Source organism: Pseudogymnoascus destructans (genome assembly GCF_001641265.1).
Source record: "Pseudogymnoascus destructans isolate 20631-21 unplaced genomic scaffold scaffold_2, whole genome shotgun sequence".
Lineage (NCBI taxonomy): Eukaryota > Fungi > Ascomycota > Leotiomycetes > Thelebolales > Thelebolaceae > Pseudogymnoascus > Pseudogymnoascus destructans.
Genome location: NW_020167521.1, coordinates 563,518 through 577,476, shown reverse-complemented (window position 1 = coordinate 577,476; position 13,959 = coordinate 563,518). Strand labels below are relative to the sequence as shown.

Genomic DNA, 13,959 nt, shown 5'->3' with positions numbered 1-13,959 from the left:
CCCTTGTTTGGGCTTGTTTGGCTTGTTTGCTCGCGCGTAGGGTGGGTTGTTGTTATCGAACTCGCGCCTGTCAGGGGGGTCCCGTGACCCCCCTTGTTGTTGTGCCGCGGCCACCCCCAGTTGTTGTGGGCATCGCGCTTAACTCCCACTTCCTACCCAACTTCCTACTTTCCTCACACAACCTCACACCAAGTGCCCGCTCTTCTGGGTTCTTGGGTTCTTCCTTTTGATCCTCTTCCAAGGTTTGCTTCAAGGATTACTCCCTCTTCGCAAGGTATTTACCTCCCTTCCGTCCTTCGTCTTCAGGGACTGATCTGTGGATTAGTTCCGTCAATCATGGCTCCGCGCAAGCAGCCCAAGAAGACAGTGGCGCCTGTCACCACCCCTCTCAAGCGCTCTTCCGCCCAGATGTCTGGGTCTCCCGAGTTGGAGTCACCTGCCACCCCTACTCCCTTCGGTCCTGCTTCCGTTGCGTCCACCTCTCGCCCTCGCACCGTGCGTCCCTACCGATCACCTTCGGTTGAGGACGCTCCAGAGGAGGAGGAGGAGGTCGCTGCTCAGTTGGCCGCCAAGGAGATGCGTACGGCGCTGGGGTGGAAGCTTTCTGCGCGCCGCCCAGTTCCAGAGTCTGTTGGTCCCCTTCGCGCAGGCTCCCGCGACTGCTGCGTCAAGTGTTCAGTCACCTATTACAACTATCCTGGACAGATCTGCTGGGTCCCTGTTGGCTTGGACAAGTGCGGCGACTGTCTCCAAGGAAACCACCACTGCGTTCCGGTAGGCCTCCTTTTCCTTCTTAGTGGGATATGCTGACAACCAGGCAGGTCGGTCCTGATCAGAAGGATGCCCTCACTGCCCTGAAGCTCAAGTCCGACGCCTATTTGAACTGTTGCGCTGACGACGAGGACGCTGGGCTGGAACATAATTCGGTCGCCACCCGTGAGGCTCTGGCCTCCCTCCTCTTTGCCCAACGCGAGTTCACTACCGCTGATAAGGGCAAGGAGCCTCGCACCCTGAAGGTCAAGAATAAGGGTAAGAGAGCTGCTACGTCCTTCCACGAGGAACCTGTTGCGCCTCTCCCTGAGGCTGGGGGCCCCGTCGTCCGCAACCTCAACGACCCACGCCAAGCCCTTCTTCACCACGCTGAGACCCTTGCTGAGCTGGATCAGGCCAAAACCGAGGCTCTCAAGGCTGCTGCTGCTATGTTCCACGCCGCTACTGATGCGGCTCTAGACGCCTACCAGGTTGGCCTCAACGCCCACGTCGCCGCCCTGAAGTTTGTCGTAGGTTTGTGATTCCCATCCTTCCTGGACGTTTTGCTGACCCTGTGGGTAGCTCGAGTGAGGCCTGTCCTGCCCTCCACGCCCTTGTCGGTAGGACCTATTCTCCTGCCTACGCCTGCGGATTACGATCGTGCTCTTTTTGAGCGTTTGTTTGTGCGTCCAGACCAGTGGCGCTTCAATCCACGCCCTGCCCCTGTCGTCGCCCCCTTGTCTGACGCGCGCATTTCTTCTAGGTCTGGGTCGGGGTCTGCTTCTGGGTCTGTGAGCCCTTCTCCTTCGGAACTTGACGCGTTGTTTTTTCCCTTAGTTTAGGACAATACACTACATTGCCTTCTGCGTCTGTTCCTTGTGATATGCCTTGATTAACGGTAGTCCTACGTCAAGCTTTGGAACCCACTGATCGTCAGCTGCAGTGTAGCCTGCCCACCTAATCAGGTATTCCTCTCGGATTCCTCTACCCCTCCGCACAGTCCTGTGGTCTAGGACTGCCTCGACCTTGTATTCTTCTTCCCCATCCACGATCTCTGGATCTGGTGGAGGATCGGCCTTCTCAACGCCTTCCCGATACCTCTCGAGTAGGGAGACGTGGAACACGTCGTGAATCGCCTTATACCGTGGGGGAAGCCTCAATCGATACGCCTGTTTACCTATCCGCCCGGTGATCTCATACGGTCCGAGCCACCGGTGACCTAGCTTCCTACTTGGCTGGGTGGTTCTGATATTCTTGGCAGAAAGCCACACCCGTTCGCCGACCATGAACTGCATTGGCTTGTGGATCTTGTTATATCCTCGGACTTGGGCTTCCTTCGATCTCGCCCAGGCCTCTTCAAGCTCCTTTCGTAGGTCGAGGATCTTCTGGACTCGGTCTCTTGCAACCGGCACCTCCCTTCTCATGGGGTCGTCCTCGATCCCTTGCCGCAGGTCGATGTTGATACCGTATCGAGCCTGATTTGGCGACATCTGGATGGAATCGTGGAAGGCATTATTGTAGGTAAGCTCCGCGAAGTGAAGAAGTTCTACCCAATTGTCCTGGTGCTGATTGCAGTGTAGGCGTAGGTAGGCCTCAATATTCTGGTTCTGCCTTTCCGTCTGGCCGTCAGATTGAGGGTGGAAGGCAGTCGATAGGTTCCGCCGTACTTTGAGGTGGAAACAGAAGGCCGACCAGAAGTGGCACATAAATACGCTGCCGCGGTCTGTAATTATTTCAGCAGGAATTCCAAAGTCCTTAACCCAATACTCAAGGAAGACCCGCCCCAACTCGGTGGCAGTAATGGTCTTCCGGCAGGGTATATATTTGGATACCTTGGTGTATCGGTCTACGATTACCAAAATGGAGTCTGAAGCCTTAGCTTGGTCTGCTCCTATACTAGGCGGCAGATCTGTGATGAAGTCCATACTTATGGACTCAAAGGGCTTAGTAGGCATTCTGAGGCCTTGCATTTCGCCGTAGGGTCTATGCCGTACCGGCTTGATCCGCTGGCACCGATCGCAGCCACGTACGTACTCCCTGGCTTCCTGGTCTAATCCAGGCCAGTAGTATTTCCGTCGGATCAGTTCCTGGGTCTTCTTATATCCGAAGTGCCCAGCCAAAGGGTCGTCGTGGCAAATCTTGAAGATTTCCATACGTACTGCCTGATTGGGAGGCACGTAGGCCGCTCCCTTGAAGCGTAGGATGCCTGCATCGTCTACTCTCCAACCTGAAGAGCCCTTCGCCCACGCCGACCCTGCTTCTCTGGCCCTGTGAACAGCGAGCTCGTCAGCCGCTTGAAGGGTTTTGATCAGATCCGCTAAGGGTTCGGCCGTGGCACTGTAGGCGCTCTCTCCCTGAGCCATGGCTGCCACCATAACTCGAGGGACAACGAGACCTGGACTCTTGGTGTCCTTACTCTGGTCTTCGCCCAGTGTGGTGCCTACTTCTTGTAAGTCAGCCACTACCCGCCTCATCTGCAGGGCTTCTTCTCCTGCCTGTATGGCTTTCTGGAGCTTGTTTCGAAGGGTAGGAAGCATCACGTTCTGGCTACCCTTCTCTTCCTCATAGTCTGGTCTCCTAGACGGCCCATCTGCGGGGTTGGTCTTGCCAGCTCGATAGGATATTTGGAAGTCGTAGGCTGACAACGCCTGCGCCCACCGCGCCTGCCTTCTTGTGAGGGCGGTGGTTTCCATGAAGTATTTCAGGTTGTTGTGATCCGTCAGGACCTCGATTGTGTCATACTGACATTCGTTGCACTCAGTTTGCTATCAAACTCAAGAGCAAACTTAGAAATCTCCTCCTCAAACCTACAAGTCACCATACATATCTTGGCTTATCACACCAACAACAGAAGCAATACTACTGAACGATTGCTGCAAACTCTTCTACTACATCTGTTTATGCTACATACATCACGGCATATCATTTGGACACTCATTGAACAAGTTATTAAGAAAATCTCCTCCTTAAGGGGGTGGGCCAATACTACCACATGGCATATCTCTACCAACTAGAGGCCTAGGAACATGAACGATAGCTCTAGAAGCTTCTACAATCCTCTATGATTCATTACACGTCATCGCTCCTTAGTTACCCACAAGATTGGTTAAGTTATGACATAATTTGTCTATAGGTACTCTGACCTTGGACCTCCTTTTCACTTCCTATAGGCTAGGAACCCAAGAGATGGTTCTATGGGATTCTCTTACGTTCACTACATGATTAGCAAGCTAGTTGTGGGTCGCACTTGATTTCTAATACATTTACCAAGCCTGGTTAGTCATGGAAAGTCATGGAAAATGAGAGAACTACACTCCTTTGGCATAAATAGGATTGCCCTTTCCTTAAGAAAGGGCAAGCAGGCAATACAGTAAATCGACTATCACATACTTCCACGTCTTTTACAAGCTTCCAAGCATTGATCTTGTTATTCTCTGTTTTTGAAAAGTCAGTGAGGTGCTAACCTCTGACTTACCCCTGAGTTCTCAGACTCAACATTTGTTGCAACTTGTCTAAACCACTTCACCACATCATACACCTGATTGCTGCGTTGTGGAATAGTCTAAGCTACAACCCTTTGGCTCTGTTTCCTAAGACAGTGTGTTGTCTTAGTAAATTCATCCCTTCCTTGGGTGGCTAGATTCTCATATCTGGTGCACCCACCATTACACCTTGCCTGCTTCAAGCTTCAACTATTCCTATAGCAGCACTTCGATACTACAATGGAGGACGACCAAGCTCCTACAACTACTGCTGAACAGCAGATGCAACAACTGTTTGCCTTTATACAAACTATAGCAAACAAACTTGAGAATTTGGAAAACACCTTTCAAGCCAACACTTCAGCAACACAATCTTCAACTCAGACACATCATACAGAGCTTCCCACAGCTCCTCTGGCTATTTCGAGTACCCCAGGTGCACTTCCTAAAGTGCAAACACCAGATTTATACCATGGAGACAGGAGGAAGTTGAAGGGATTTCTTATGCAACTGGACATCTACTTCACCCTCAGGCCTCATCAGTTCACCTCAGACATTCAGAAGATCTATTTCGCTGCCAGCTACCTCCGTGGATCTGCATTCAACTTCTTTGAGCCATATCTTAGAAGACTTAGTGGCAACAACCAAAATACCACTACACCTTTGATTACCTCTTATGACCAGTTTCAAGAGGAACTTACCAGGACCTTTGGAGACATCAACGAAACTGCTACAGCAGAAAGAGAGCTACAGAAGCTATGTCAAAAGACCTCTGCTGCTCAGTATACAACAGAATTTAGGAGAATCACTTCTCACTTGACTTGGAATGAAGAAGCCTTAGTCTTCACTTACTACCAAGGGCTCAAGAGCTCTATTAAGGATGAACTCAGCAAAGAAGAACGCCCTACAACACTTCAAACGCTTATAGAGAAAGCTGTCAGACTTGATGATAGGCTTTTTGAAAGAAGAAAGGAGAAGAACCAAGACTGGCATCCAACAAGAAATTTCAACAATTACACCTCTACACCAACTGCTAAGGACTCAGCACCTGAACCTATGGACTTAGACGCCTCTATAAAGAGATCTACAGCAAATCCAGCACCTCAGCCTACAGGATACCCTCAAAAACTGAAAAGGGGTAAACTTACCCCTCAAGAAAGAAAACACAGAATGGACAACAACCTTTGTTTATACTGTGGCAAAGGGGGACACAGAATTCAGGAGTGCTATTCAGCACGAGGGAGTGCTGATTCAAAACATATAGCAGCCTCAGACACAGTCACAACTGCTATTCCTGAAAAACTTGAAAAATCCCTAGCAGGCACAACTTCAACTGAGACTATAACTTCTCCCCTAGACAACAAAGATGTGTCGATGGTGCTTTCTCAGAGTCTCACACACCTGTTAATCCCTATTCAACTCCATTTCAAACAACAGGTGTTGTCTACAAGGGCTATGATAGACTCAGGGGCAACAGGCAACTTTATATCTCAAGACCTCATCTTGACACACCAGTTACCTACAATTCCCAAACGCACTCCAGAGTTGCTCCGAGTCATTGATGGAACTCCTATCAGTTCAGGTTCCATTACCTGCAACACCCTAGTACTCAAACTTGAGATTCCCCTAGGAAAATCAACATTTTCAGACACCATCTCTTTAGATGTTATACCAATGAAGTACCCAGTTATCCTAGGTCTTCCATGGCTTCAAAGGCATGATCCAACTATCAATTGGAAGCATTTATCGCTTGGGTTTAGCTCAAATCCTGAGCTCAATACTGAAAAAACCCTTCAAGCCTCAGTTACCCCTATTCAGGTCCAAGACTCAAACTTGTCCCAGATCAAGGATTTTGACCAAACTATGGACGATATATCATCTCTGATATGGGTTAAACCTTTCCAACCTGTCCTGGAGATAGCAGCTACTTCAGATTTGGAGAAATCATCTCAGGAGGTCATTTTGCCTTTAGCATACCAAGACTACCAACATCTTTTTGACAAGGCAAAGGCATCAATTCTGCCAAAGCACCAGCCTTATGACCATGAGATACCACTCGCAGAAGGCTCAATGCCTCCCTACGGCCCTATCTACTCTCTATCTGAATTAGAGCTGAAAACTCTCAGAGGATACCTAGATGAGAACCTTAGTTCTGGCTTTATCAGACCTTCTTCCTCACCAGCAGGAGCTCCCATTCTCTTTGTCAAGAAGAAAGATGGCTCCTTGCGTCTCTGTGTTGATTATAGGGGCCTTAATGCAGTCACTGTTAAAAACAGATATGCTTTACCCCTTATCCCTGAGCTCATAGATAGGCTCTCTTCAGCAAGGATCTTTACCAAGTTAGATCTCAGGGGAGCTTATAACCTGATACGCATCAAGGAAGGTGATGAGTGGAAGACAGCATTCAGAACACGCTATGGTCATTTTGAATACCAGGTAATGCCTTTTGGGCTTGCCAATGCACCTGCTTCTTTCCAAGCTCTCATGAATGATATTCTAAGACCTTACTTGGATATCTTTGTTGTTGTCTACTTAGACGACATTCTTATATACTCTTTAGACACTCAAGAGCATGTTCTACATGTTAGACAAGTCTTAGAGAAGCTATCTCAAGCACAACTCTTTTGCAAACTTGAGAAATGTCTTTTCCATATGTCTCAAGTTGATTTCTTAGGACATAGAATTTCAACAGAAGGCATTCAGATGGACCCTGAAAAGACAAAAGCAGTACAAACGTGGCCTATTCCTTCCAGCATTAAAGAGGTTCAGTCTTTCCTTGGGTTTGCCAACTATTACAGGAGGTTTATACCAAGATATACATCCTTGGCTTTACCCCTTACTCAATTACTTCACAAGGACACTTTGTATCACTGGGATAAGACACAGCAAGATGCTTTCGATGCTCTTAAAGAAGAATTTAAAGAAGGGAAAATGTTACTACACTTTAACCCCTTGAAACCTGCCACTCTTGAGACAGATGCCTCAGATTTTGCCATTTCTGGAATCTTATACCAAGCTCCAAAAGACAAACAAGAAGAGCTACAGCCTGTGGCATTTTACTCAAGAAAGCTATCAGCAGCTGAACAAAACTATCCCATTACAGACAAGGAACTGCTTGCCATAGTATGTTCTCTAAAGCATTGGAGATGCTACCTTGAAGGGGCAAACTATCCTATCACTATTTACAGTGACCATTCAAATCTCTTGACCTTTACAACCACTAAACAGCTCAATCGACGACAAGCAAGGTGGTCTGAACAACTAGGAGGTTTTGACTTTGTTATAAAACATGTCTCAGGGGCCAAGAATCAAAGAGCAGATCTCCTCTCAAGAAGACATGACTACCAAGATTCTGCTAAAACTAGCAATACAAAGGCTCTGCTAGACTCAGCAAAGCTTATAGCAGCATCTTTAAGCAACCCTAGTACTACAGAGGACTTAGGGGTAAACTTATCCCCTCAAGACCAAGTTGCCCCCATTACCTCTTCTCAGGAACCAGAGACCTTTAAAGACTATACACCCTCAGCAACACTTCTTAAAGCATTCAAAGATGCTTACAACCATGATCCCTTTGCGAAAAGAACTTTGGAATACCTCCAGAAGAAAGGTTCCTCTCTTGAGAAAGTTGGACTACAGAATTTCTCAAAAAATCAGCATGGACTTCTCTTATTCAAGAACTATATCTATGTCCCAAGGGATAAACGATTACAGCTACACCTCCTACAGCAGTTCCATGATGCTCCAGCTGCAGGACACTTTGGCTTTGCAAAAACTTATGAACTTCTAACAAGAAAGTTCTACTGGCCTAGTCTAAGGACTACTCTTCAAGACTATATATCTTCTTGCACTACTTGCAACTTGAACAAACCTACACGGCAAAAGCCCTATGGCCTCTTGCAGCCTCTACCTATACCAGAACGCCCATGGGACTCCATATCCATTGACTTTATAGTCAAGTTGCCTCCTTCTATCCCAAAAGGGGGTGCTACCCCTTATGACTCTATCCTTGTGGTGGTAGAAAGGCTCACAAAAATGGCACACTTTGAGCCTTGCAATGAGACTATCACAGCTTCTGAACTTGCGTGGCTATTCCTCAAGGTGGTCTTTAAATATCATGGAATTCCTGGACACTGGATCTCAGATAGGGGAGCAGTTTTCACTTCAAACTTTTTTAAGGAGTTCTCTAAACTCTTAAACATGGAACAACGCTTTTCTACAGCTTATCACCCTCAAACAGATGGCCAGACAGAGAGAGTCAACTCTGTACTTGAACAATATCTAAGAATTTATACAAACTATGCTCAAGACAACTGGGCAGATCTTCTCCATCTTGCAGAATTTGCTTACAACAACACAGTCTCTAACACCACAAAAGAGACACCTTTCTATGCAAACTATGGTTATCACCCTAGGTTTGAAGTGGCAGAACTGAATTGTCCTGAAAATTTCAAAAACCCTTCTGCTACTGAAAGAATCATCTACCTTAAGGGCCTCCAGGACTATCTCAAGGTTCAAATACAGCGTGCACAAGACGAGCAGGCTCAGGCCTTTAACAGGGGGGTGGTTGCACCACAATTCAAAGTTGGTGATCAAGTCTTTTTGTCTAGAAGACATATCACAACTACTAGACCTTCAGACAAACTTGATACTAAAAGACTTGGACCTTTTAAGATCACAAGGACTATTGGCAAGAATGCTTTCGAGCTTGCATTACCACCTACTTGGACTATCCATAATGTCTTCCATGCATCTCTCTTGTCTAAGGCACAAGAAAGTTCCTTAAGACCACTTCAGTCTCCTCCACCTCCTGTTCTGATCTTGGATCAACCAGAATATGAAGTAGAGTCTATCCTTGACAAAAAGACACTTAGAGGTCAGGACTACTTCCTCGTTAAGTGGAAAGGCTATCCTACAAGTGACAACACTTGGGAGCCTAAGAGAAATCTAAAAAATGCATCTAAGCTCATTCTAGAATTTCTTTCTAAGAAAGCCAACTGACTAAAGGGCAAGCAGACAGCCAACAAACGTCCTTAAAAGGGGGATCATGTCATACTGACATTCGTTGCACTCAGTTTGCTATCAAACTCAAGAGCAAACTTAGAAATCTCCTCCTCAAACCTACAAGTCACCATACATATCTTGGCTTATCACACCAACAACAGAAGCAATACTACTGAACGATTGCTGCAAACTCTTCTACTACATCTGTTTATGCTACATACATCACGGCATATCATTTGGACACTCATTGAACAAGTTATTAAGAAAATCTCCTCCTTAAGGGGGTGGGCCAATACTACCACATGGCATATCTCTACCAACTAGAGGCCTAGGAACATGAACGATAGCTCTAGAAGCTTCTACAATCCTCTATGATTCATTACACGTCATCGCTCCTTAGTTACCCACAAGATTGGTTAAGTTATGACATAATTTGTCTATAGGTACTCTGACCTTGGACCTCCTTTTCACTTCCTATAGGCTAGGAACCCAAGAGATGGTTCTATGGGATTCTCTTACGTTCACTACATGATTAGCAAGCTAGTTGTGGGTCGCACTTGATTTCTAATACATTTACCAAGCCTGGTTAGTCATGGAAAGTCATGGAAAATGAGAGAACTACACTCCTTTGGCATAAATAGGATTGCCCTTTCCTTAAGAAAGGGCAAGCAGGCAATACAGTAAATCGACTATCACATACTTCCACGTCTTTTACAAGCTTCCAAGCATTGATCTTGTTATTCTCTGTTTTTGAAAAGTCAGTGAGGTGCTAACCTCTGACTTACCCCTGAGTTCTCAGACTCAACATTTGTTGCAACTTGTCTAAACCACTTCACCACATCATACACCTGATTGCTGCGTTGTGGAATAGTCTAAGCTACAACCCTTTGGCTCTGTTTCCTAAGACAGTGTGTTGTCTTAGTAAATTCATCCCTTCCCTGGGTGGCTAGATTCTCATATCTGGTGCACCCACCATTACAGATTGGGTGTTGGCTACCCTCTAGGTAATGCCTCCACTGTTCGAAAGATCTCACGATCGCCAAGAGCTCTTGGTCGTGGACCTCATAGTTCAGCTCTGCTGGCTCCAGCTTTTTGCTGAAGAAGGCGACTGGGTGCCACCCACCCCTTCGTTCTGGGGTTTCTTCTACATATTGGGAAAGATTCCCTGCCAACCCGAAGCCGGAGGAGTCTGTCTCAAGTCTAATCTTACAACTTGGATCGAAATGGACTAACATGGGAGCTGTGGTGAAGGCCTCCTTGAGGCGATCGAACGCGCCCTGCTGCATTGCTCCCCACATAAAGGGCCCGGTCTGTTTACCGGCCTTGGCCCCCTTCATAAGGCCAGTCAAGGGTGCCACAACAGAGGAGTACTGCTCTATGAAGCGTCGGTAAAAGTTGGCGAAGCCGAGAAACACCTGGACCTCTCGGTAGGTCTTGGGTGTAGGCCACTCAGCTATCGCAGCAACCCGGTCGCCTTCCATAGCCACTCCTTCTGTTGTGACGGTATATCCAAGGAAGCCTACCTGTTTGGTATTGAACTCGCACTTTGAGAGCTTTACATATAGGTTCGCCTCTCGTAGGCGACCTAGGACCTCCTGTACGTGGTGGGTATGTTCCTCCTCTTTAGAGGAATAAATAAGGATATCGTCGAGGTATACAACGCATATCGTATCAACGAGCCCTTCGAGGGTCTCGTTCATATAGGCCTGAAACGTGGCTGGCGCGTTGGCCAAGCCAAAAGGCATCACTTTGTACTCAAAGTGGCCGTAACGAGTGCGGAAGGCGGTCTTCCACTCGTCGCCTGGGCGGATCCGGATCCTGTGGTAGGCGTTCCTAATATCAAGCTTTGTGAAGACCTTTGCTCCTTGGAGCCGATCCAAGGTCTCTGTGATCAGCGGCAAGGGGTGCCTATTCTTTACGGTGATCTTATTCAGACCCCTATAATCCACGCAGAGGCGTAGACTGCCGTCCTTCTTCTGTACGAACAGTATGGGCGCGCCCGCTGGGCTTATGCTCCTCTGGATCCAACCCTTCCTTTCGCTTGATTGAAGGTATTCCCGGAGTGTGGCCAACTCCGTCTCAGATAGGTTGTATACCGGGCCGTAAGGCGGCTCTTGCATGCTGGTATCGATACCGTGGGTCTTCCTACCCAGCTCGGGTAGGTCTTCTGCCCGCTCCTTAGAGAAGACGTCGGCGAATTCAGCGTACTCCCTTGGGCATTGGGGTTCCAATGCTCCTTCCGAGGTCAACGCCAGGACAAAGGCAGTATCGCCTTTGTCTAGCTCTTCAATACCCACCTCCATCGCCTTCGATATATCGAAGGGGTAGCGCCATATCTGGGTCTGCCAATCGATCTGGGGGTTGACCTGTACGATTCAGTCCATTCCAAGGATAACATCCACACCAGGGGTATCCATGGAAAGGAATGTCTGGTCTACGGTCGTCTCCCTTCGAAAGTGGTCCCAGGCCTTGATCTGTACGGTCGCCGCTCCGTATATGGCAATCTCCTTGCCGTCCACAGCCCTCGCTCGAGGTGGGCCCTTGTCTCGGCACTCTAGGCCCTTATCTTTTGCGAAGAGGGGGTGGATAGTTGACACGTCCGACCCCGAATCGAGTAGAGCCTTGGCCTTGTGCCAGGTAGGCCCTACTTTGATTTCAATGTCGATCTCCATCCTCTTCGCCTGCGTAGGGCGTAGGGCTTCGGTAGGGAGTCACTCCCGCTTGAGGAGTTGGGTATCCAGCTTCCGGACTCCCGGCCCAGTGTGCTGGCTACGGCAGTCCTTTGCAAAGTGGCCTGGTCTGCCACAGTTGTAACAGGCGTTCCCTACTTGGGTAGGCCTTGCGCCTTGGGTGTCGGCTGGCTTGCGCGCAGGTTGTTGGTCCGATCGACGGCGATCCTGGAAGGGCGTTCGCTCCCGGTGATTGCCCGACTTGTGGCTATTGAAGTGGCCCTTCCGAGCTGGAAAGCCACCCTGCAGGGTTCCCTTATTCTCCCTTGTGTTGGGCCTATCCGTAGAAGGATTCTTCTCGGTTACCCACCGGTTGTTCATTTCCAGCATGGCTAGGATATTGACAACAGCCTCCCTGTGGGTCGTGGAACGCTCGGCGTAGCCACCCTCAAGGAGGCGCTGCCTCATTTCTGGGTGTAACTTCGTCAGGAGGTGGGTGGTCCTCTGGGACTCGGTGTAGGGCTCCATTTCCCGCTCCAATTCCTCGAGGTACGCAACGAATTTGCGGATACCCTGCCCCTTACGCTGGTGGGCGCCGTTGTATTTGAGGGCTGCAATGCGTTGCCGGTTGGCTGGGTCGACGTTGAAGGTCTGGTTGACGATGAAGTACGTGGTGCCATCGATGCACACGGCGTCGACGGACTTGTCCCAGTAGCCGCGGAGGGGCCGACACTGGAGCGCGCAGGTGAGGAAGATGGCGGCGGCCCAGAGGCCGATGAGCCAGTTTATGAGGGCGGAGATGCGGTGGAAGGTCGCGCCCGAGAAAATGCAACGGCAGAAGCAGATGATGGAGATTTTGAGGACGGGGCAGAGAGCAAAGTAGGTGAATTGGTTCGCGATGAAGATCTGGGAAGGGTTAGTTGCTGAGATGGGTGTGGGTGGAGGCGGGTTGTTGGACCTTGCCGAATATAATGAGAGTTTCAGGAGAGAGCTCTGAAAAATGAGTTCCGTTACCACCGATGGCACACCCTTGGTTTTGATGTTAGCTGCTAGCTGAGTTTGCACGGGGACATGATCTCACAGAAAATCAACTGCACGAGCATCCATATAGGAGAAACAGCGCCGTAAAGCAGAGGTAGTCATTCATCTCAATCGTGACCCGGCGCTTGAGCCTAGCGAAAACGCGTAGGACGGTAGCGATTGTGGCAAGACCGACCAGCACCGTGACGATAATGATCATCTTCCATCCCCTCTCACTGGGCGCCATTGTGGCGGGCAGTCCGGGCAGTCAGGGCAAATAGGACGATTTGATCGTTCGATCTGGCCCGGCAGCGTGGCACAGTTGAGGGCGCCATAAAAGTGATGGCGGCCGGGGGCCATGGATGTACATACATAGTGTTTGCTGTAGACATATCGAGTGCATGTGAGCTGCATCGTAGCATATGCTGGGATTGGTGAAGCAATGTAACTCATATATCTAGTCTAAGGGTATCATATTATTTTGGATATGTAACACATATTTTTGCACCGCAGCGAGAATTAGCGTAGGATCAGCGTAGGATCAGCGTAGTTAGGGCGGAAGAAGGTGTCTACCTTGTGGATGAGTCCATGGACAAGCAGTTCCATACGCTGCTTTATATGCTGGATCACCATAGACACGGAGTAGGGTTTCGTGACCGTCCATCACCTACGTAGAGTATATAGTTAGTATGATATCGCTCTATACCAGCGTTAGAATCCATAGTTATAAGTTATATATATAAATTAATATAGAAGAAGCGTTACTATATCCTAGCTTCATATACTGTATATTTAAAGGGGTAGCTAATGTTATATCTACTTTCCCATCGATCAAATAGTGGGACATTAAAGAGTACTTCAGGGGGGTTGGGCTCTACCAGCTAATTTGTATGGTAATAAGAATCCGGGGTAAGTACCTACCCTGGATTTTCACCATGTCGATGGGGATATGGGAATAGTTACAGTATTACAGCAGCTACAGTATTATAACAGTTACTCACGACGATTAGAAGGCGTAGATATCACAATCCAATGGT

The 13,959-nt window shown here is 48.4% G+C and overlaps 1 protein-coding gene across 1 annotated transcript; it reads right to left on the bottom strand.

The window, feature by feature from the left end:
- Positions 1-11,929: 11,929 nt before the first annotated feature.
- On the bottom strand, positions 11,930-13,169 carry VC83_00818 (uncharacterized protein; the record flags this gene model as incomplete). Its single annotated transcript, XM_024464505.1, has 3 exons — positions 11,930-12,808; positions 12,861-12,931; positions 12,995-13,169. 3 exons carry the CDS (start codon positions 13,167-13,169, stop codon positions 11,945-11,947), a joined length of 1,110 nt encoding a protein of 369 aa, XP_024327954.1. The 3' UTR covers positions 11,930-11,944.
- Positions 13,170-13,959: the final 790 nt, after the last annotated feature.